The sequence below is a fragment of the Myodes glareolus genome, chromosome 11 (genome assembly GCF_982192425.1).
Source record: "Myodes glareolus chromosome 11, mMyoGla1.1, whole genome shotgun sequence".
Taxonomy (NCBI): Eukaryota; Metazoa; Chordata; class Mammalia; order Rodentia; family Cricetidae; genus Myodes; species Myodes glareolus.
The window spans coordinates 84,748,075-84,773,468 of record NC_142036.1 but is presented as its reverse complement, the minus strand read 5'-3'; the positions used below and the strand labels follow the sequence as shown (position 1 = coordinate 84,773,468).

General features: G+C 38.2%; 1 protein-coding gene across 1 annotated transcript in view; it reads left to right on the top strand.

The window, feature by feature from the left end:
- The first annotated feature begins 708 nt into the window (after window positions 1-708).
- The window catches only part of Meox2 (mesenchyme homeobox 2), a 59,006-nt gene continuing 34,320 nt past the window's right edge, over window positions 709-25,394 (top strand). Inside the window, exon 1 of the mRNA XM_048415889.3 lies at window positions 709-1,593. Within this exon, the coding sequence (XP_048271846.1) occupies window positions 1,080-1,593 (514 nt within the window). The 5' untranslated portion in view covers window positions 709-1,079. The remainder of the gene's footprint in view (window positions 1,594-25,394) is intronic.

Here is a 25,394-nt window from a genome sequence, read left to right as displayed (position 1 = left end):
AGCAAGCAGGACCAGTAAAGAGAGGTGGGAGGAGGGTCGGAAAAGGGAGGAAAGGGACACCAGTTGGAGTAGCACAGGGTGATGCCAGGGAGTCAGTATCTGCAGCCATCTCTGCTTCAGGTTTTCCATCCACTCGTTTACTGGGTATCTCTCTTCTCCGCACTCAGTACAGCTCTGTGCTGACATCCCTGCACAGCACAGAAACCTCCAACCTGGCGTCACTTTATGAACAGCCCATGTCCAGACACCTACAAGGGAAAACCGTGATGCGCCCCTGGGCGCGAAAACTACAAGTATTGGAGTTTGAAAATCTAGACTACTTGAGCTCTTTCCCTTCTTTCAAACTCTTACAAGCTCTCTGTGGTTTGCAAGGTGAGCAAGCAGCAGTCCTGGAGCGCCTGCAGGTGACTCCCAGCCCTACCCCCACCAAGCGCTGACAAAGCTGGGTTCTAAGAACGGTGAATCGGTCAGGGACTCTGGAACTCTGAATGCTGGCTTAGCGAGACCTAGAGTAGCTACGTGCCTGGCCATTGGGAGCTAGGGGACAGATTGCCAGGGCCCTGTAGACTGAGGCTCTGGACGCTCCACAGGCTGTAGTGGAAGCTACCAGCACCGGGCGGGCGTGGAGCAGCCGATCCTGTCTTGCCAGCATTTGGGAAGTGGAAATGAGAGAGCCTGGTGGCGCTGACAGAGCGGGAGTTTTGGAGGGAGTTTGCATGTGGTCAGCTCCGGGCTCCTAAGCCAGCCCCCAGCTCACATTACACTCTATTTATAGCCTCTCAGAGCCATTTCCCCCTGAAAGCGGTTCTCTGGGACCACCTTCTTTTGGCTTCCACCTCTCCCACACTTGACATCTGAGCAGCTGCGAGGGAAGCTCCTCCAGGTCCCAGTGTTTATATGTGCAGGAGACTGGCCGCTAAGGCTCAGGACTGGGATTAGTCGGCTCTGCTCAAACGCGCGGCTTTTAGGGAGTGTGTGTTGGGGAGAAAGTTCTAGGATTTCCAGTGAAAAGTGACAGAGCTTGGTGGCCTTTGGGACCATCGTGAAGTCTTCTGCCTGGAAGTCCAGACTTGCATGCCATGGAACACCCCCTCTTTGGCTGCCTGCGCAGCCCCCACGCCACAGCGCAAGGCTTGCACCCCTTCTCGCAGTCTTCTCTAGCCCTCCATGGAAGATCTGACCACATGTCCTACCCCGAACTCTCCACTTCTTCCTCGTCTTGCATAATCGCGGGATACCCCAACGAGGAGAGCATGTTTGCCAGCCAGCATCACAGGGGGCACCACCACCACCACCATCACCACCATCACCACCACCAGCAGCAGCAGCACCAGGCTCTGCAGAGCAACTGGCACCTCCCGCAGATGTCCTCCCCGCCAAGCGCGGCCCGGCACAGCCTGTGCCTGCAGCCCGACTCCGGAGGGCCTCCGGAACTGGGGAGCAGCCCTCCGGTCCTCTGTTCCAACTCATCCAGCCTGGGTTCCAGCACCCCGACCGGGGCCGCGTGCGCACCAGGGGACTATGGCCGCCAAGCGCTGTCACCCGCGGAGGTGGAAAAGAGAAGTGGCAGCAAGAGGAAAAGCGACAGCTCAGGTGAGTGCGGGCGGATCACCCCCAGGGGAGTGTTCCTGGGATGGGAAAAGGCAAGGAGGTACTGGGAGGTTAGTGCAGACAATTAAGGAACACCTAGCATTCCAGGCTTGGTGGCCCAATCCATTCTTGCAGCTCCGGCCCTGTAATTTGGGAGCACGTGTTTCGCTGAGGCTAATATATCTATATCCAGCCGTTCAAAGCTCTCCAAGATCGCAAACTAGTTTTCCAGAGGTGGTGAAAAAAGAGCGAGTGACAGTTTGCGAAATCGGTTAAGGAGCGTGGCGGTCAATGCACGCTTTGGGAGGGGTGTGAGCCTTGGGATGCTGCATCCGCTGGGCATGCGTGCGTGCGAGCGTGCGTGCGCTTCTTGTGGCTTTTCCCTTACAAACTCCCAACTCCGACAGAAATATGTTTTCCCATCCTTAACTGGATTTCCAGATTATTGCGCAATATCGTGAGCTTTTACTGGGATTTGACAAAATACTCGGGGGGGGGGGGAGCTTGACTTTGTTTTAACTTTTTGCTTTCGGAGTTCCTTAAATAGAACCCTGCTTGAAACAGCGATAATTTTAAAAAGCATTCTATATTTCTGGCGAAAAGGGCATTATCTAGGAAACTAGAAGTATTTAAGGAACACATCCGAAAACTGTGAATGAATAAATAAGAATCTGAAGAAAGATCATTCTTAATAATAGATTAGAATCGCGAGTTGCTAACTTAGGGAAAAAACAAACAAACAAACAGCGCAAAACCCCTTGGACTTCTAAAGTGGAAACTAAAAGCCTTCCTTAGCTGCTTAGAGTCTGGAGATGCCCTGGAGAGCAGACAGCAGCCCTGACTGCGCTGGAAGAAGATGCCTTAGGGCAAGGTGAGGGGTGGGTTAACTGAGCAGCTGCACTAAAATGTGTCTCCCAGTGGGTCCAACGGCCTGAAAGCTCAGTGCCTTGCACCAGTCCAGAGAAAACTGAAAGTTTCCAGGCCATACATCAAAGCCCCAAGCTGTATTTCTCAGGGTTAGGATGGTTCTCTTATTCTCCTTCTCCTCCGTCTGTTTAACTGAGTCTTTCTCTGTAGTTCTACGGCAACCTGGTGCATAATGTTGGAAGATATCACTTAACTAATAAAAGGTTTGCATATATTAATCTTATGTATTAGTGGGAGTTGGAAACTGTAATTCTAGGCATTGGAAAGAATGGAAAAAAATAGTGCTTTAAGCAATTTTGGCCAGGTGTATGACAGTAACTGCTGTGTATTTTATATCATGTTAAAAGATGGCAGAAACTGTTCTTGGCCTCACTCTGGGGTGACCTTTATTTCCTAGCCTCATAGTTGAACCTTGATTTTCCAGGGCAAATTTTTAATGCTCCACAATGATTAGCTATGTCTAAGAAAGTGTTTAGTGGTTATTGTTAGCTACTTTATGAAATTCTAAGCTGTTGAAAAGACATCTATGAAGGCTTTAGAGTGCACTGGGGTTTCCCAGGCTGGGCATTTATGAGCAGGAATGCTTGGATGGCCTCTGCAGGATGGTAGCTACCTCAACAAGAGCCACAAGACCATACTCAGTTTTCCTACCGCAAGGGGAAACCGTGGCCTGCTTCTTAGCTTGACCAGTGTCCTAAAGATTTTGTCTGCACATGAAGGAACTTTTGTTTAGGCACAAGTTATTTTCTGTTGGGGAAACGGGGAGAGTGGGACTAAAAAATTTAGTTCCTTAAGTTATTTTCATAAAAACTGCCTTAAAACCGACTAATCCTTGTTCTCATCACCTTTATCGGGGAAATAAGCACACAGCAAGGCGAAACTTGTTTTCTTGTTTGACTCTCAGTTTGGAAGATGGAAATAAGCAAACAGAATAAAAATTTGTGTCAACTCCATGATGTAGTAATAGATTACAAGAACGGGAAGCACAGTCGTTAGCAAGGATATTGTCACCGGGGTCGACTTAGAACGAGTGTTTTCATAGACAGACGGTTACAGGGAAATATCAGTTGTCCTGTTCTGGTACACTTATTGAAAATATTGAACAATTTCTGTGTTCACGCTCGAAGTTAATATTGATTAGATCATAGGGAAGCTTGACTTCAAGTCACCTATCTCCTATTTCAATTAACACAGCGAACATTCAGTTCAAGGTCGAGTCATTTCACACATTTTTACACAAAATTTGGAAACATTTTGACTTACCAGGTGGTAAAGCAACATACAAAACAGTTATAATACTTCTCTGTTATAAATGCACAAGCCTTATTTGGCCCAACTCACTTATTTCATAAATTAGTTATGAAATTAATAATGTCTAGTAAGTTATATTGGACAGTCTGAGATTTGGGATTGTATTAGATAAATATTACATAATACAAAGTAGCAACAATTCATGTAGTCAGGCATTTTACAATCATTGTGTATTTACAGTTGAGAGTATATGCCGAGTTTCACTCTGGCAGTGTTGGAATCAAGTCTTCACATATCTGTTGCTAGTGAATGTATGATACCTAAATTAATTTCTAATAGAAATTTAAACACCAGAAAATGTTAAACGACCAAATTGTGTATAAATCTTACATCTGTATCCATAGTAAAATAATGCAACAATGTCAATATATAACACTGTCCAGTATTTTCGTTCTGAAAACAAGTATGAACGCACACTTACATAAACCCCCAAAGCTTACCAATATGAAAATAAAGGTTTATAGACTTTAATTTTCCATTATTTAATTTAAAAATTAAAATTAATCCATTTTAATATAAAATTATGACATGCATCCTAAACCTTTTTGTAACTTTGAACCACCTACCATTTCCAGTAACGTTAGTAAAGCCAACATCTGCCCGTCCTTCAAAGGAGCTCTTAAAGTTTGAAACTTTACAATTGTGCTTAAAAGAATCAGTACAAAGCAGGTGATTTGGAGAAATGTCTATAAAGACTGTGAACTTCTTGGCTTCAATTATACCTGGCGATATGGTAGTAGGCATAAATTGCTAAATTTAGTTAATCTAAGCAGCTTTTATGCAGTTAGTATACACCATTAAAGTTTGCATACTTTTGGTTTAACAAAGACTAGCACACCTTTTATTTTCAGTCATTTTTTTATTTTTTATCAATATTCCTTTCAAAGATGTAATGAGTAATTTGGGGAGGTAGATTTTAATAGGTTTTGAATCATATTAGATTTTTTAAGATCACAAATTGTTACTATAAACACAAAATGTTTAGTTACAGCTATGTGTGAGTCTCTGTGTGTGGCTACACAGAATGAAAAGAACAGTATTTAATATCAAGATAACATGAGAACAATGCTACTTCCCCCTAACTCTGCTATTGTAGTGTGATATTTCCTAAATATTCCAATAATTCTGTTTTCTGAGAAGAAAACAACTCTGTTTTTCATTTCTGTGTTACTGGATCATATTATTTTTTGGATTTTCTTTAGAATAAAATACAATCTTTAGGATCTTGGACACCCAGGAGAATTTTAAACAGTTTAAATATCTCCAAACTATAATATATAAAGTCGCATTGTGGACCTTTCTAGAGTGTTAATTTTAGATGAGACCATCCTGAAATGGGAACCTGATTTTGAAAGACAAATGTAGGCGCCATTGACCTAAGTGAGTGATCTTAGTTAGTAAGTTTCAGTATGAGATCAGGAGCCTTCCAAATCTAGAGCTTTAAGAATGAAACTGAGCAGAGAGCAAGCATGAGAGTAGAGATGGAATTGACTTCAGTTCCCTGCAGATCTGTTTATTTATCTTTTTGTTCATTTTCAAAGAGAGCCGTCAAGGAGAGAAATGGTGGCAATTTCACCTCCAGTAAATCCTGATACTGTACAAGTAAACATTCTCATTTTTATAGTAATTGTCAGTTAAAACCATTATGTTGATGCCCTGCTGGCATATTACTAACAGCAAAAGTCAAAAATGATATCATCATACACATTTCCCTTCAGTATTTAGAAAACCTTCATTCTGTTCCTGGAGAGTATAGTTTATATTACGATAAGGCATAATCATACTAATAGATGAATTTCAAGTGAAAACTAAATAGAAGATAGGCCAATATTTTGTCATACCTGGGGAAGTTTGGAAAAAAATTCTGTATGTAATGGAAGATAACTTTGTTCATTTGAAAGATGTCAGTCTATGAACAAACAACTGAACAAACATAATTTTAGACTTTTATTTCAGATAAAAAGTAATTATATTAACTAGAATATAAATCTAATAAGATTTAGACTGCATTCCCTCTCTAAATTTAAATATTCAATTTTAAAAGTATAATTTGTGCATCGTTGTACAAGTTTCAAATATCTATGTCTGATTAGTGACTGGGTGGGTACATCACTGTATTGGAAAGTAATTGTGAATAAGAATGCTTGACATTTTCTGGGGTAATAGTTGTAATTTATGTCTCTCTATCAAATTGTTTATAGTTCAAATTTTCAACTTCCTTCACATCCCCTGATTTGTCCTGATAGTTTCTACAATAATAAAATACTTTTTTGAGGAAAAATTATCATGGGAAATGAAATTAGCAGATATAACCCCATTCCTCATTTATTATAATCATGACATCCAAAGTGTAAGTTCGGAGCTGGCCACTTAAATTGCATTTCCTTGGGTTTTATGGTATCATAATACATGGTATTATGAACTGACTCCAGTCACTAAAACTATTTTTTAAGAAAAGACAAACGAGAGAGAGAGAGAGAGAGAGAGAGAGAGAGAGAGAGAGAAATAAATACAGACCGCAATGGTAGTCCTCAAGTTTGAATTCAAAACAAGTAAGAGTTATTTTTCTGTCACCCATTTATGCGATGTCACATCTTGTTTGTATATTCCAGTCACTGATATACTTTTCAGTTATTAATACTCATGTTTAAAGTGTATAAAGACAATGGAGCACTGAGGTCTTCACTGTTATTGTCATACAACTCTCATGGACGCTGCTTTGAGTAACTGCATTGAATGGAATCCCTCAAGCAAGGACATTGCAGCACATAGTTTTCAGCAAAACCCGTCGTTACTAAATCCCTCTCCTCAGGGAGGCTCAGACGCCAACATTGTGGGATATTTCACTCTGTGCGGCAGAATGGTTTCATAGGTCCTAGGCTATAGTGCTTTAGTGCATATCCCAGGCATTACCTGTGTGAAGACAGAGTAAATCTGGTGTCAAAAAAAAAAGACAAAAACAAACAAAAAAAGATTTTCCTGCTTTGCTTTTATTCTAAAAGTATAAAGCATTTGTTTGTCCTTTTAGAAAATTGAACTGCTTAGCATGTAAATCCTTAGGAAGCCTTCCCTGCCTCATTACGAGTGTGCTGTGTGTAACATGATGTGTAGAGGGAGCCCATGTGTCACCATGTGCATGTGGGGATCAGAGGACAGCTTGGTCATCCATTCTCTTCTGCGTTTATGTGAGATGAAGCTGAGGTCACCAGGTTTACACGACAAGCTTCTTTGCTGGTTGGACTGTATTGGTGGCTGAACTTTATAAATCTTAAGAACCAATACATACCATGTCTATTGATCCATATATTCAAAACTCAGACGTTGCTTTTATATTTGAGAACATTTTAATGCAAGATTTTTGGACAAATGCATTATTAAGTTAACAGAAAATTATGTGATATGCATATACATTTGTGTTTGATTAAATTAACTAATAGATTAATTATTAGTTTACTTCTATAGTCAGTAATTAAAATCCTTAATTGAGAGTATTGTTTATGAATTATTTATAATTATTTCATTACTTGTAAATGTCCATGTATTATATGCTTATAATTTCCATGTAAGTAAATTTCTAAATTTGTACTTCATTTTCTATAAACTGTACACTATATATTGGCTTTCTTTTCAGGGCTCATAAAAATATTTTATAGGTGTACTGTTTTGTTATATCTACATGTGAACTAGAATTACCAGGCAAAATTCTTATTGTTACTATACATTTTGACAAAAGATTTGTGTGAAGGAAAGAGCTCTAAAAAAATAACTTCTTTGTTTTCTTTATTCTAGCCATATTATAAGATTAATGAATCATTTTAATTAATATATATTCCTATATCACTTTTAAAAGTTAATTATTCTAAGATATTTGTGAATGATGGAGACTTGATATTTAAATCTTTGAAATTTTTACAATAGCTGAAAAATGTAACATGTTTGTTAGACACATAGTTCTAAAACTGTTCATTTATTAAAGCTTTAATGAGAAAAATGCTGCTTTCACACTTTTTTATAAAATCAATTTGTTTTAATTATTTTTAAATACCACAGAATTAGTTTTTCTAGATTTTTAAGATGCTATAATCTTGCTAATTTAACCTTGTATTGGTTACACTGATTAAAATTGTGATTATGAAATGTTTAATTTTGTGTGGTATTTAGAGTGATAGGGTCGAGTTTTCATAGATTTTGTTTTAGTAGAAAGCCTAGCTGTTAAGCAAGAGAGCTCTGGGTAAGGTAAAATGTTGCAGCCCAATTTAAAGCAATATTAGAGTTTACAATGCGTCTTGTAGATAAGTATGCACATTAATAGCAAGACAAAATTCAAAGTGGAATTTCTCGATGATAGTAAGCACGGGTTATCATTTCTGCATTAAAGGCTGTACTATGTTAAATGTTTCAACTGCTAAATAAAACACTAAGCTTGCTGCCTGCCCAGCTGTGTGGAGACTCCAGCAGGCTGGAACTGGTAATCAATGATAGTCAGGAGAATCCGACCTGCCAAGTCCCCTGCCGTGTTTGTTGTCTTTCCTTTTTCTCTCTCCCTAGCTCATTAGTCTCTACACACTTCAAGAGCTTTCCATAGCACTGCAAGGGGGAAGAAATCAGAGCTATACATGGTGGAGAGCTGGAAAATAAGTAAGATGAAGTCACCTCACTGGTTTGGAGGAGACAGGCAAACAGGACTGTCCAACTTAAGTTGGCAGGTGACAGCTGAGCTTTTCAAGCCTAGATTTTAGTCTTTGAAAACATAGCTGTAAAGCTCAGCCAGAAATGACACCCAAATGCACTTACTGCTGCAATGTGGTAGTTACTTGCAAATGCAGAGGTAAAATGTACGCAGTGTCTGCAGAACCGCTTCTTGCGCTGTCTGGACTGCAGAGGAAACATTGGTGTGCATATTCTCAGCTGCCTGTAAAACAGCAAACAAAATAGAGGTGTATTCCTAATAAGTGGAAGCAAGAATAGCGCTTGCGGTCTCTTATCAAATGAATGCAAAGAATACCCCACAAAGCATCCATTTTAGTAGCTAAGCAATAAACCTCAGAAAAATTGATTTGTTCCGTTCAAACCTCTAGGCACTAAGTGAGTAAACTTTGCTGTGATTTTTGTAAAACATCAGGGAGTTGGCAAATGATCCTCATATTGCAAGACTCTTGGAAACGGCTTTCTGACAGAGTATATTGATATCAAGAGGTATCTTTCCCTATTTAATATTTTTTCAAAAGTAAAACAAGCTCTCAGTATGTTTACTGCCTTCAACAATTAAAATCTCCCCAACCATAAGCTGTGTTTACATGAGAGGGTCTTTTTTCTCATTGAAAATGTAAACGGGTCTGGATGTATTAAACGCGGCAGAATGTAGATGTAAACTATTGAGACAGACTGAAATGCCAGCAGAGCCAGAGTTCAGGCGTCCACGCCCGGAGACTGCTGCTGCCCACATTTCCAGAATTACCGCTTTGTGAACATCCACATCCAAAGTTTAGAAAATTATAGATGCTTGTTCTTCTAGGACAGCTAGGTTTTAGGAAGTGGAGCTTTGTCCAACTTACTCTTGGAGACATCCATGCTTGGGGAAGTATAAAGAAGTGATAATGCTGTTTCCTGTGTTTGCAGACATAGTCAGCAGTTAATAAATCATAAGTGACTTGTCTTAGTCTTTACTCAGCATATCAGACAAGGAATGGGATTGCACTGGCACACTCCAGAGGCAGATCTGTTGATAATTTACTGATGAATGGTATGTAACATGGAAAGCAGGGAGGCAATCGGAAAGGAAGAATCATCATGGTCTGGTTACAATGAGGACCCAACAGGCTGCTCTAACCTCAGGTGACAAATTGGAAGGCTTCACTGAAGGACAATCTCATCCTCAGGGTGCAGGCCTGCTCTAAAGGCTGAGATCTCATGCGAGTGCCCATCACCAAGTTTTACATCCTCTGATCTTTTTAGTGTTGCTGCTCATAGCTAGAAATATTGATGTGTTCAAGCACAGGAGACTTGGGACTAAAAAGCCTCCTGCAGCTCAGGCTACAATGAAGAACATGGTGAGGAGACTCAAGGTGCACACAGCTAAAGCAAACTCCTTTACTGGCATACTAGATCACTGTTGGCAGAAATATAACCCCACTGTGCCCTAATTCCCTGGAAACGAGCTGAGTGAGCATGCACGAGGCAGCAGTGTCTAGTTCTCTAAGTAGTACTTACTATTTTATCATCTAGGAAAGGCACAGTCACATTGTGGGTTTGCATCCTGTGCCCATAACCTGTTATGACACCTATTTTCATTCACTATAGACGTTGGATTACTAAGCATTGCTAGCCCATGTGATTAGAACAAACTGGAAACAATCTGCTCAGTCTCTAGAATAACTTTAGTGGCATCTTCCTGAAGTATAAGGCAGATTTTGTCAGGCTATGCAAGAACTCATTCTGCTACCTCAACTGCTTACCTCCTGTTCTTGGGTATCTCCTGCTGCTTCTAGTAAACCTGTTTCCAATAATGTTATAATACTGGATAAAAACAAAGAATAAAGTTTTACACAGATGCACAAACAAGCACATGCTCACATGTGTACACACACACACACACACACACACACACACACACAGCAATGAAATTTCTACTTTCGGTTAGCAGGGAGGAAGGATAGAACATTTTCATGCTGTTATTTGACTTAGTGCAGGGCTGTAGCTCTTTGTTTTGTTTATTTTTGTTTGTTTGGTTTTTTTTTTAGCTGTTCTGTTTAAGTGTTAATGAAAAGCGAGCATGAACTAAAAGCGCCACTGAAAACATATCTCACACCAAATTCAAATTCAGACAAGCTTTGTTTGGTGACAATTTCTTTGTTTAAAAAAATAGTTCACTTTTCATTTTTTTCTCCTTGTGTATAGTTCCATTCCTGAGAAATACAGCACAGTTGAAGACCGCACAGGACAGCTGAACTCCCTGAAATGTTAAGTTCTGAACACTTAACATTTAACACTCTAATAACAGATAAAGCTACGCACACTTTATCTAGTTTACTTTCATCCCTGAAACCCACTTTTCAACATGGAAAATTCAGAAACACTTCATAGAAAGATTTTTATGTTCCTATAAGATGGTGGTCTTCAGCAATTAGTTTTGAATAATAAGAGCATTAAATCTGCATATCGTAAGATATACTATTAAAAATCTCAATGAAGAATTAATTTCTTTCAAAGTTGCCAAATTCTCAACTGTGTAATCACTGGAAAGTGACTTTCTGAAATGAGTGCTTTCTCCTTAGCTTCCCGCAGAACATGGAAGTAGCAAGAAAAGTTACTTCAGTGATTTAGCAAATAGCAAGGAAGACCTGATTGCATCGAGCAGTTCATCCACCCTGATTCCAGAGACAGATTCATTTCTCAGTTTACTTGGTGCATTATAAACTCTAACAGTCAAGCAGTTCACTGGATTCTGGACTACGGTTCTCAGAGGGACTCAAGTCAGGACCCAGCTCTGAAAGGGCTCTTAAGACACTGATTTAGTAGAAAATAGGAGTAATTTTCCTTTGGATTCTTTTTCAATTTCTTATCTAAATAGAGCCCAATTTCAAAAAACACAAAAATTTTCACTTCTATTTGCACACACACACACACACACGCGCGCGCGCATGCCTGTGTGTGTATGTGGCTAGGAATCAAAAGCACGCCTCTCACATGTAGTCAAGTGCTCTACCATCTAGCTACACCTTCAGAAGTTAAGCCTTACTTATTAAGATGACGTCCCTGAGATGACCTCAGCTGCTGCCCTCGTCTTGCCCACCAGCTGTGTGATTTGTGTGCTGTCAGTGTTCTTAAATACACAGATTGACCGAAAGCACCTTCAGTCTTTGTACCTGCTCTGGGTATAATTTAGCTATTTCCTGAAGGCTTCCTGGAGAAAATATTCTGTGCAGGTATTCAGTATCGATAGCATACAGGTATATTGTAACTCTATTAATGTTCCTCTGCTTGGAATTCTGTATGAACTTGAGATAATTCTATACTTACAATATAGGTGTTCAGTTATCAGCCTTGACACAAAAAAATGAATATTGTCTATTATAGGTATATTACTTTGTATGTACTAAGTTTTGTGTGTAATCAAATTTTATTTAAAGTCCCATGAACGCACGTATTTAGGAGAGGACTTTTATGTAAAAATACATATTACATAAAATTGTATCATTAGTTAGTCTTTAGAACATAATTTTAAAAGCTAGTGTTTATTTAGTGGTTATATTTAGAATATGCAACAATAATAAAGAAGAGGCCACACGTTTGAGAGGTAGTGGCAGGGTACATGAGGAGATCTACAGGGAGGGATGGAGTGGAAATGGTGCATTTAAATACAGTACTCACATTTCAAATAAAATAATAAAGATGTAGTGATGGTGTGCAGTGCACAGACTAATACATGACCGCAAACACGGTTCTTCACTCAGTCACAATTTGGTGAAGAGAAAATTAGAAATAAGACTACTTACATCAAGCAAGTCAGAATTTATTCTGTAGAAAATTAAAACTCAGTGCATCACACGTTACATTTCTGGCTACGGGTTTTGTTTTTGTTTTAATTCTGTTGTCCATGACACATATATTAATGTTATCTTTTTCTTTTAATTAATAATGAAAGGTAAAAATCAAATCTTCACACTTCATGAGTATACCACAAGATTCTTAAAATTACATTTATTTATCTATGCTGTGTGTGTGTGTGCGCGCGTGTGCTGCACACCCATGTGTGTCGTGACTGGAGATCAAAGAACAGCTTTCAGGAGTCAGCTCCCTCCTTCCATAACATATATCTCAGGGATCAAACTCAGGATGTCAAGCTAGGTAGCAAGTGCCTCTGCCCTCCAGGCACCCTCTCTTGGCTCTGTAGCACTGCTTTAATTGTGCCAATAGCTTTCAATACTGGTGTTATAGTGCAACAATAATGCACTTCACAGAACTATTGACTTCCTTCTAGCATGATCAAGATGAAGTAGAAGTGGCCCTTGCTACTTTGATTATTGAAATTCACAGCAGTAAAAGAGAGGAGAATGGAAAGATGAGCCTTCACAATCCTTATTTTCAATATTTACCGTATATGGAAATTCTTTTATGCCATTTTCCTTTCCACTGCATGCTACCAATGGTTTTCAGACAGAGCTTAGCTTATTGTTTCAGCAGGACATTGGCATTCTTCAAAATGTTCTGAGGTGTTTTGGTAGCAAGCAGCTGTCAGATTGGGTTTCAGGTTCCCTCACTAGGAAGGAGTTTATGTTTAGGTTGCAAAATTCGACAACACCCCATGGGTGCTAGACCATAGAACCCAGTTTCTATGAGCATGGCCACTTCCCTAAGCCAATTGCTAATTGTACTCTCATTGTTAAACATGTATCATGGATAAGTGCCGCCCCCTCCCCTGCCATCAAAGAAGGGTGTTTTGTTTTTTGAGACAGGGTTTCATTGTAGCTTCGGAGCCTGTCCAGGAAATAGCTCTTGTAAACCAGGCTGACCTTGATCTTACACAGATCCACCTGCCTCTGTCCCCAAGTGCTGGGATTAAAGACTGCGATCTGTGTACAAAGCCTTACCTAGTTGAAATGCAGAGAATAACTGAGTGTAAGCTTGCCTCTCCAAGCAATACATTTACAACCCTTACACCTGGGGCACACATCATGGCAGAGAGGACAGGGAAGAGACATTGAATCTTCGAAACCTTGGGGATAGCAGCGGATGTGAATGTGATCAACATACATTGTATAAAAATCATCAAAAAAGTAATAATAAAGCATATTATTCTTTCAAAGTTCCCTGGAGGTTCCAGTGTTTGGCCAGTGTTGAGAACTACCTATCCAGAGCGTCTGTGTCAAAAAATGAAAAGTTCTGCACACTATCCTTTCAGCACGTGGAAGGCCATGGTAAACATGGTTTATCAATATACGCCAAAAGATTCTCAAGAAATAATTGCAAATATGCACTAATCCCTAACAGCAAGCTATGTAATAGAGGGGCAACTGGTTACCTGTGACTATTCAAATGTAAATTACATAAGATAAAAAAATTCAACTGATAGATTCAAATTCAAGTACTCAGTTACCACCTGTGGCTGCTTACTAATGATCTGGGCAGTGCAGGTACAGAATCCACCAGAAAGGTCAAGACAAGCTTAACATTTAGATGGTGAAGAGGCAATGATAATGTGAACCTCTGAACAATGAAAGAAATTATGAGAAATCAAACACTACAAGAAAATTAAACACATCTGTGCCCTCTGACACTGCTGGGTGGTGGGGGCACACAGCTTTAATCTCAGCACTTGGGAGGCAGAGGCAGGTGGATCTCTGTGAGTTTAATTAAGGCCAGCCTGATCTACAAGAGCTAGTTCTCAAAAAACTACATCTGACAGTAAGATATATATACATATGTATAAAATACTGGTTATTTTCCTGAAAGAATTTTGTTAAAATGTTTATTTTGTCAGTTAACTATTGATTGAAATAAAATATATTTGTGGCATTTTAACTTTTACTAGTTGAGTGACATATATATCTGTATATATATAGTTTATGTATATGTACATATATACATAGACATCTTGGACTTGGGCAGTTATCAGAATAAACACATAGTAAGAGATATTAAATCTTTAAATAATAAATATGCAATCAATATGAAAATCAACACATTACAACAATGGGTCTGACTATAAAAGTTATAATTTTGGAAGTCGAGAATAAAATAATAAAAGCATATTAAAAATGTAAGGTCAACTAGGGAGATTCTTTTAGGCCTCTAGAGGGAAGGGGAGGAGAACATTTTTCTGGGAAAGGGTGGGGAGCGTGCCAGGAACGAGGTTGGATTTTCCAGGGAGAAAGCATGAAAACTTAACAAAATCAGGCAGTGGCAATTAACGCCAGAGCATATTAACTACAAACATCTCTCAAAAGATGCCATCTTTGGTCACCTTTGGTCTGGATTCCAAAATTGCAGGTCAGGTAGCTAAAAAGAAGTGGAAGTGGCGAAGGGAGTGTTTTCGGTTTTTGTATTTTTCTTTTGAGACAGACATTAAGGGTAGCTTGTTCATCTTGGCATGAGGAGGCAGCGGCTGTAGGCAAGAGTGAACTATGGGAATTCCACGTCTATACTGTGAGGTATCTGGGCTGTGGCCACACATTACTCAATAAACTGCTATAGCCACAGAGCTCTGTGCCAGTGGGGAGCAGGCTGCTCCTCAGAGAAAGCATTTACTAATAGAGGACAACTGGGAATTAACTGAGGATTGAACTGCTAACAATCTGTGGTATAAAAGATGATGTTAATATTATATATTTTTAAAAAACATCCCTGGGTACATTCATGTTAGACACAATGATGACTTGAAAGTATTCATCAAAATGCAGAAAGAAGATGTTGATGACAGCATTCAATCAGGGTATTGTAAGGATACAGAAAGCATGATACATATGTGAACACACACACACTGTCAAAGCAGTTATCATCTTTATAAAGCTTCTTTTGGAAGAGAGTAAGTCCAGACCAAATATAATTTGCAATAAAGTTTTATTGGCAGTGAAGGATAGGGGAACATTTTACTGGTTTACAGTGACTGAAATTTATGAGTTCCTTTTTTTTTTTTTTTTTTTTTTTTTTGCTGAGACTTCACTCATATTATTGGTAGCTCTCATCAACCAAATGTGGGAATGTGATAATCTGTTTTGGATTAATACATTTATTTTTATTTCCAATTTTTAAAGGCTTATTGCTTTTTTCATAGACTCAATTAAGCAGAGGTAAGATAATATAATTTAAATAAGATACCCTTAGAAGCACAGTCATGAAACATCTCTATCAAGGACTGGAAAGTGCAATATTGAATGAAGTAATTTAAGTGCCTGCCTACACAGAATATAAATAGATAATTTCCACATTGAATCATTTGCCTTGAAAATTCTGAACATAAAAAAAAAATCCCAACTGAAACCAACAGGAAATTTAAGTATATTATTCAAAAAGGCTGGGATGAGATGGATTCGTATTTTAACTATGTCCTAAAGAGGTACTGAGCTAGTGGGGGTTCACCCAACACAGCAGTCACAAGTAAAATGTTATTAAGGGATTTCCTCATAAAATGGTTGTGTTATTCAACGGACAGATGTAAACACTTCCCCACATTTTCCTCTGTTTCTCTAGATATTTTGAATTTTATTATTTTAAACCTTATAATTGAAACACTTTATTTTGAATCACCTTTTAATCTTAGGGAGTGGCATTAGTAATTAGGATCAGAACTGGACTACTTTGCAATTCGGTTGCAAAGGTTATTTTAAGGGATGGTCATTAGGATCATATCATAGCTCGTCTCAGTCCAGCCAACACCTCTGCAACAGCTGCTTCCTTGGGCTTGCTGTTCCCAAAGGGCACTGATTCCAGTAAGAATGTCTGCTCTTTCACACCGCAGAGGGTACACTGAGACTGATAAACACCCTTTCATGCTCCTGCGGATGAATACAGGAACAAGGACTTCACTGATGCAAATAATAATCCACTACAGATGTTCAAATCTTCAGAGAATATGAGAAGACTCCAGAAAAAAAGATACATCTGTGTCAATTACCCTCACCCTTTCCTGAATTTTAGTAACATGTATTCACATGTATGAAAATTCACAAGTCCTGGCCTATGACTCTGTTGTGTAATAATTTCAAATGTAGGCATGATTTTGAATCCCGCATCCATGCATGAAATCTGTTTCTAGGGAATTATTGTTAATGTTCTTAATTCTTCCTTTGTACAATGCACCAAACTTTTTGTGGGAATCATTGAGAAAAAAGTAACTATTCTTTGATTCAAAATGTTATTCTAGAAGAATACAGTGCTGAGTGGTAGAGAGCTAGATTTCGATGTGCAAGGCCTGCAGTTTTGTCTTCAGCAAAGTAAAATGAAAAAAGTTGGAAGGGGTTTTGAAACCAAAGTCATTCATGTTATCTTAAGGATTAGAAAATTGAGGATCGGAGTGTCAGCCTTGAGAACAGTGTATAAAAGTACTATTGTTCTTTGGGTCCATTCCATGGCTTTCTAAATATAATTTACTCTCTAAAGTTATGTTCTTTTGTTTATGAAGATACCAAATGCCTAAACCTTTACTCTTAGAGATGATTAATCAAGGGTTGTGCTAATGTATGGCTCTGTTCTCCTAAGGACAGTATGACCTTGTCAGTGAAACCCATTCCTTCCAGAACTAGTTTAAAATAAAAAAAAAATATCTGTCAAACTGCTCCTTCCTGTGTTTCCACTGACAAGGTCATACTGTCCTTTCTGAGTGAAATTGTCTCCTTAGTAAAAAGTGATCAGCTATTCCAAAACAGACAGAAACTTGGACCTTTCTGGGATTTATGTCTAGTCTTTATTAAAGGGTTACAAACATATCATCCATGACTAATATATAATGCAAATATATAATACTTACATTTTTGAACATTCTTCATAACTTGGAATATGGAGGTGTGTTTCCTCTGGGCTCTTAATAATGTCAGATCTCCTACATAAATCCTTGTTATTCATTATGTTTTTCAATATTGCCTTTATATTATTTCCAAAATGTATTTATTATTACCAGTTCATCCAGTTTCTAATTTCCTAAATTAGGGTAACCCATTTTCTTTTCTTCAGGTATATGGGGGAAAGAACGCATATTTGGAAAAGTGACTATATTGAACTGAATGGGTTTGATTTGCCAAAACACACATTATCTTGAACATTTAGAGTGCGGTTAGGGGGAAGCTCGAGCTGTAAGCGGAGCACTTTGTACGATGTCCACTTAACCAATAAATCTGTCATCACCAAATGGTCTCCGTTTCCTCTGAAACAAACAAATCACTTTTGAGTCCTTTGAAACAGGAGACTTCCAGGAAAACGAAAGTCACTTTTGCTTCAACCTTGAAAATAAAAATTTTTAGAAGTGGATATGAGATGCAAGAGGAGGCATAGTTGGGTCTCCACACCTGATATAGTCGAGCAGACAGCATCAGGGCAGATATTCAAACAAACCTCAAACCTTGACTCACCAAAGTGTATGAGGAAGCCAAAATGGAAGCTCACAGGGCAAAACTCTAAGAAAGCTTGGTTTGTGAAAAACAGAGACTCTGAAGGGGATAGGAAGGAGTTCTCAGCCCAAAATGTCTTTGCCATGGAATAACTTCATCTTTAAATTACTTACTATTATAATTTTATTGTTTTTGGAAGTGAGGTTTATAGCCAAGGTTGGCTTGGGAGTACTTCTGTAGCCTAGACTGGCCTCAACTTTTACATTTTTCTTTGATCTAAATACTAATTGTTCTTCACTGAGAACATTAATTGGTGAGATCCACTCATTACTGAATAGTAAGTGGCAAGCACTTGATTAATGGGGGTTTATTTGCTTGTAGTTTTGTATCCTCTTATTTGCTTGTGTATTTGCTCTCAGAACATTCTGGATTCATAATTTACTATTACTTTTCTTAATCAAAGAACCCCTTTAAAGTAAATTCTTACAGATTTTTATCTAGCAATTCACTAGTTCAGATATACATCAGGAAAAAACAAACCTTACAAGTCTGCTCATCAAGGAAGACTGAAAAGTGCATAAGCTCTGAAGGAAATAGACATGAAGAGAAAAATAGAAAGTGTATTCCATATAGTGTTTAGTCTTTTACTATCTATTGGTGTAGCTATGTGCTGGTATTGTAGTCTGAGTGCACACATACCTCAGCACTTGGAGCTTCTCCTTGCCCACTGTGTGGGTTTCAAGGATTGAATTTCAGTTGCTTGGATTTTTCTTTTAAGCCAAGTGTCTTTGTCCAATGAGGCATCTCATCAGTTCTTTAGATTAAATTTGGAAGTATTATCTTCAAGTATAGAGCTTCTGAAATGCAACCCATGTTCCAATAACTCATACACATACTGGTAACACTAAATGGAGTCAGTGGATTAAAGAAATAAATCAAAAGAGCTCCTGACATTGGTGACATTGGGAAGGAATAGTGCTGTGCAGGATGGGGAAGGAACTGGAGGTGGAAACGGAGAGTGGGCACACTATTTGCATGCATGAAACTCTCTCATAAAAAAAAGGGGAACATACTCTTTTTAATCACAGGAAAAAGTTCTTTTACTCCGTCTTTCATAATAATTTTCTTTGAATGCAGTCAACTGTGTGTTCTATTTGTTCTATCATTATAGCAAAAAAACAAAAATAAATTTGCTTGATAAGCAAAATTTTTATTTGAACTAAAATATTTCTTATCTTAATAATTGGTAAGTGTCTACAAAGTAGATCTATTGAAGGAACCAAGGAATTATGTACTTTCTTTCTGCCAGCAGCTTAGGGGCTGCTATGAAGCTTGTTCCTAACCCTCATGCTTCTTTGATGCTTCTCTCCTATGTAACACTAGGCCTTCTATTTGAAGGGCTCATGCTATGCAATTGTTTCAAATAAGTTTTTTCTTTCAAAGACATAGACAGGAAAGTACCTTGTTAAATAAAGTGACTGCCATGAAGACATGTTTTATCCTCTAAACTCACAGGTTTTTTTTGTTTATTTTTTCAAATCTGACCATGATGACCTGGGTTTGTAATCACTGAATTGAGTTGGCATAGACAGGCAGATCTTAGGGTTCATTCACAAGCCATTCTAGCCTTCGTGGTTAGTTCTAATCTAGTGGGAGATCCTGTCTGAAACAAACAAACAAATAAGTGGTGGATAAGCCCTGAGGCATGACAGCTGAGACTCTGTTTACATACACACAAAAACACGCACATGCAAACACACATGTACACACACAATAGATGATTGGACAGCTGAGACTCTTTGTTTACATACACACAAAAACGCACACACACACACATGTACACACACAATAGATGATTGGATAGCTGAGACTCTTTGTTTACATACACACAAAAACGCGCACACGCACACACACATGTACACACACAATAGATGATTGGAAGATAGATCAGTGTTAGAGCACTTTCTTAGCATGGAAAGAACCCTCGGTTTCATTCTCAAACTGTGAAAATAAATAAAAAATTATTTTATGTCTTTAAATATTATTTGTGTTGACTGATATAAGCAGATTTGGTCATAAGATGAGAGTATATTTTCAAGTATTGAATCTTCTTATTCATCATTTATTGGTTTTTCAGAGTTGTGAGTGTTTCCAACAACTTGTAGTCTAGGAAGGCTGACATTCTCTCTGTCAGCCTGGGTAGTAGATGAAATGCACGTATGTGAGAATGAACACTACCCGAGTATGTATGAGACTTGAAATGTTTATATTTCTCAGTTATCTGGTAAGACAGTCCAGGGTCTGTGAATTCTGGAGCTTCTGCCATTCTCTATTGATAATGTCATGCAGTTAGCCGCCAGAGCATGGAGTACGCATTACTTCCTGAGCTATTGCTTTCTGTTACAGAAGTCTTCGTTGGGTTAAAGGATTTGAGCTTTTTAAATTTTTACATGCAAGCATTCAGTTGTAAATCTTTTGCAGTGATTTCATTCTGTATAAATCTCTGGAAGAAATGCAAATAAATCACCTAGAGTGCTCTCAGTCACTGCAGTGTGGGTATGAAAGAGGATGTGGAAAAACTTGGAAGGAATGAAGGCCTGCTCCATTGTTCTAAGCCAAGAATATCAAAATCTGAGTTATAACCCTATGGAAACTGAAAGTCTGCTGATTCCTATAGGGGATTAAAATGCATTTCTCAACCTTGAAAAATTACATTGCTTGGAAATTACAAAATGTGTCTAATTTTCCCAGCCTTTCTGTCTTCATTCCTGTATTTTAAATTTAATATCACTCAAAGGTTCTGATTTACCAGTACTCATTATCAGACTTGGGAGCAAAAGAGCTGGCATTCACATTTGGCTTATGACAGAAGTTTGATCCAGGAACTTTAAATTCTTATCGATGAGACTTTTAAAGATTTGTTTTTATTATCTTCAGTTGTGTGTGTTGTGTATGTGTATGTGTTTGTGTCTGTGTATGTGTACATTTGTGCCCATGTGTGTGCCCATATGTGCCTGTGTGTGGATATGTGTGTGAGTGTGTGTGTGTGAGTGAATCCACAGGTATGGATTCCACCGTAGCTGGAGTTACAGCTAGTAATGAACCACCATAAAAATATTGGGGGGGGGGAGTTGAAAATCAAACATGGGTCATTTGGAGCCATTGCACTTGTTCTTAACTGCTGAACTATCTCTCCAGCATCCACAAAGATTGTTTTGGTATTTCTTTCTTTATATACTTATTTCCTTTTAGTTTAGAAAACCAGTGTTGGTGAAAACCACTAACACTCACACACATCTTTAATGGATATTACATATTATTCTATTAGAGCCTACTTTTCAGCGACTTTAAAAAGATTGAAATTGGAATTCCCTACACAATCATCATCCATTGCATTTTTTTCGATATGTTAACGGGAAGACAGACAGATATAAGTTTTGATTTTCTAACCCAAAGTGTCTTAATCAACTTCAGAAATGATCTTCACCAGCCTTCTAGAGTGAGCAGAGTAAGAGGAAGTAGCACAGACTCCTTTCCTTATAATTCTAGGGGTAATGGCTGTCAGGCTGAAATAAAGGAGATAATAGCATACATTCAGCTATTCGGAAATATACTTTATTTAATATCATCATCATCATTATTACTTGAATTTCTTTTGACTTGACTCTGCTGTAAAGGTATTTATTTTTTGTTAGCGATTACAGAAATGCACAAATGATGGCAGTATTTTCTCATCACCTCAGCCCATCACTATCCACTATATGAGGAGTTGTCATTTATTTTGTTGTGTAGAAAGGCATCAGGGATTTCAAGCTTAGTATGGGCTTGGATCTTGTGATATTAGCTTTGCCCAGAAAAAGACCCTTTTGTGGCTATAGAACAAACCTGATAATTATTGTACTGTAGAGGTATTCTTTGTAACCAAATGCAGTTTTTTTCTGTATTTGTCTGACTATAAATAGAAAAAAATATCAAGATGGCCGAATTTAGGTGACTTTATACAGCATTCACACCTTATTAATACTTCTGCTACTTCAGCTGAGAAACGCAGTTGCTCACCTAGGTCATCGCATCTCTTCTGTTTATTCCAAAGCTTCCTTCCTACTTATAAAAAATGCAGTTGTGATCACTCATTCATTGAGTGCTCACCACTGTTCACGCCAGGGTGTGCACTTTGCTGGTGACAGGTTGGAGTTATCAGGATAGGGTATTATTTTCCTCTCCTACTCCAGTGATGCATTCGATAACACGAGAGACTAAAGATTATCAGTGTTGTAGGTAGTATGCGTGGCACTAGGGAGAAAAAGAAAGACAACCACATGTTATGGGGCAGTCACCCCCAGCAAAGAACTATCTGACTCAGTCAAAGCAGGAAAGATTGACAGATGTGGGTAAAGCGTGACCGAGATACAGTTCCATCGCTTGTTCTGTGGGCACACATCTGCAGGCCTGACCTGACTTAAAGCACTGAACTACAGCATATTCATCCCCAGTTGCCCAAACACACATTGTGCCATTTGGTTTTTCTTCCCTCAAATCTCATTCTCCACATTCTTTATGTTTTGAGTTTTATTTGTAAGAAAATATGGCGTTTCAAAGCTTATTCAAAGTCCTACATGTTTCTAGATTGCATTCTTGTCAAGTTCCTTCCCTCTTTGGAACGCCTTTCTGCACACTCACGTGTACTGCACACTCTTAAGACTCAACCCCAGAGGCATGTCACACCTTAAGCCGTCTGAATCTCATGTGAGAGGTGCTCGTCCATTCTCTCAAGGGTCATGAGATGTGATAGACAATGTGAAGGCCATTCTGCATGAGAGTGATTTATCCAGCTCTGTCTTATGAGCTGATCATCATGATGGAACTTTTAGTTCCTTATATTTAGGGCAGTGATTGAGAAATAGTTTTATGCTAATATCTGTAAAACAAACTTGAAATAAGTAACTGGATAATTTTGAAAAGAGAATGAAATATCTATAGTAACTGGAACTTATGGAAGTAACTTAAAATTATTTACTTTCTAGTGTTTCAATTGTTCGTACAGAAATTAGACACCCTCTTGAATGTAAAAGATATAAATTCGTGTGCATTGTACAAATTATAAGTTTATTTCATTTTATCCTACTATCAGTCCTGACACTGATGATAAATAAGTAAAATTTCTTGCAAAGTCAACCTCAGTATTATGGTTTCTACACCCTTCATATGTATTTAAAGGACTTTGTGAAGGCAGAGATATTATAAACTGGAGGCATAATGGTATGAAAACAGTGATATGCTGATACACAAAAAACATCTGTGATTTCTTATTAATAGTAACATTCACAACCAATTTGATGTAGCTACACAGCGATATATTAGATGTAACAAAAAAGCAAGACTGAATTTTTCAGGAAATATTCACGCTGTCAAATAATAAGGACAAAAGTGGAAACGAGAACAGAAAACAAAGAGAAAATGGAAGCCGCACCTATGCTCCTGCATGCAGGTACTAACACCATGTTACTGCGCATATTCTCCTGAGAGTTACAGATATGCAAACCTGATTAGAGCATGGATCAGCCACTTGTTGTGTTGAGGAAAATTACTTTAGATAGAGTGGTGTGCAAGCTGACATTTTAAAGGCAGGAACCGTACATGAACGAGCAGGACTTAGGCTGCAGATTGTTGGAGGTGCTATGGCTGAGCAGTTTAAAGCCCTAGGCTCAGGGTACAGATGAATCGCTTGTTACACACAGCCCAGTTTTCTTTGCGGTTTTCTTTTCTATTCAATAACCTTGTTTTCTTACATGTTAACTGAAAGGGAAGTAACGTGGCTGTATTTAAGTGATATTGTTTTCAGAGCAAACAGATTCACCAGAGACAAAAAGAACATTTTATGCTGATGAAAGATCAAACTCTCAAGAAAATGTAACTAATTAAAACTAAATCAAAGTAGAACTTCCAAGAATGCCAAATCAAACAGATAGAATTTAAGAAAATGGACAGATGCATAACTGAAACTAAAGTTTTCAAAAATTCCTCAATAATTGACAAACCATCTTAACTAAAAATAGGAAAGGTTATGAAAAGGGGGTACTATACACCAATAGGTTATGGATATTCACCCTAAAAGAAAAATCAATAAAGTTGACAATAGGAAATAGTAGATAACATGATTGAAATAAAAAGTTAGTGTTCACGAATGCAATAGGTACTTAACAAAAATAAACAATGGAAAGCAATAGAATCTCAAATTTCATAGGAAGCAGCAGGACTCCGTTTCTTACAGACAGCACAAAGACAAAGGAGTACTGTAGAGTACTTTACAAAGGTACATGTCAAAAACAGGTACAATCAATCAATTTTATTAAAAACACACGTGCTACAAGTTTTCTAGTATAAAAAAGTCAAACTGAGCAACTGTCAATCTATCCAGAAAGTTAAATTTGTTATTTAGGAAATCCCAAATGAGATAATTACAAAACGGACAGACTTATCGAGACAAACAGCAGAGAGAATTATTCCTAAACCACTTTATGAAGATTAGGATCACCTTGAGAGAAAAGAAAAGAAACATCAGTTTTACAGAAAAGAAAAAAAATAAAACGTTAATAACTAGAACTGAGTAATATCTAAGAATAATGTGATGCAATGAGGGATTGCTAAATGACTCAGTATTTAGACATCAACAGGATGTGCTGCACTGAAGTAGCTGTCACAATTGTACCCATAAAGGTAGCACAGCTCCTTGACAAGTCCCAGAAAACCGAGACTGTAAGGGAACCCCCTTAACCTTTGAGGATTGCTTCCAGGAGCCCTAGAGCTGGCATGAGGGATGGAAGACTCCGTGTTCCCCTACATGTAGTAAGTATCTAAGTACCTTTTCCTTAGGGGAATTTCTTTAAAAATGGGAAGGATTTACCTGACTGGGAACAAAATAAGGTTGTTTAAATTGAGTTTACAAAAAACATTGAAATTCATAGACTGTGTTTCTATACTCCACACTTTTAAAATGTGCAAGAGTGTTCAGAATATAGGAGCAATTTAAGAATAGTTTTAAACCTTGTAACATGATTTTAAAGAAGCATCCTAAAAATGTCCTACAATATAGCATAATATAGTCATAGCAAGTCATTCGTCAATTCTTTTAAATGGTAAAACTCTTTGTCCAAGTGTTACACTATATATTTGAGACTGGACCATTCTGCAGTTAATGATGGAACACAAAAGCCTCGTGGTTGAATCTCGCAGATACAAAAAGAATGCAGATATTTTTTAAAGCCACAACATCCATAATTGCTTTCAAATATGTTAGCAAATATTGCAGTACATTTAAATAAGCTTTCCTTTTACTGGCTATGTTTTACCCTTGTGGAAGAGGCAATGGCAGTATCAGGGGAAAAGGAAGCCATCAATCTTACACAGCTATGAATTCAGCAAGCTACACTGCTCACCAGCAAGGCAAAATAAATTCCCTGGTAGCAGAGTGGCATGTCAGAATATCAAGGCGGAAGCACATGATAGAGGAGCCGTGTTTGTCTC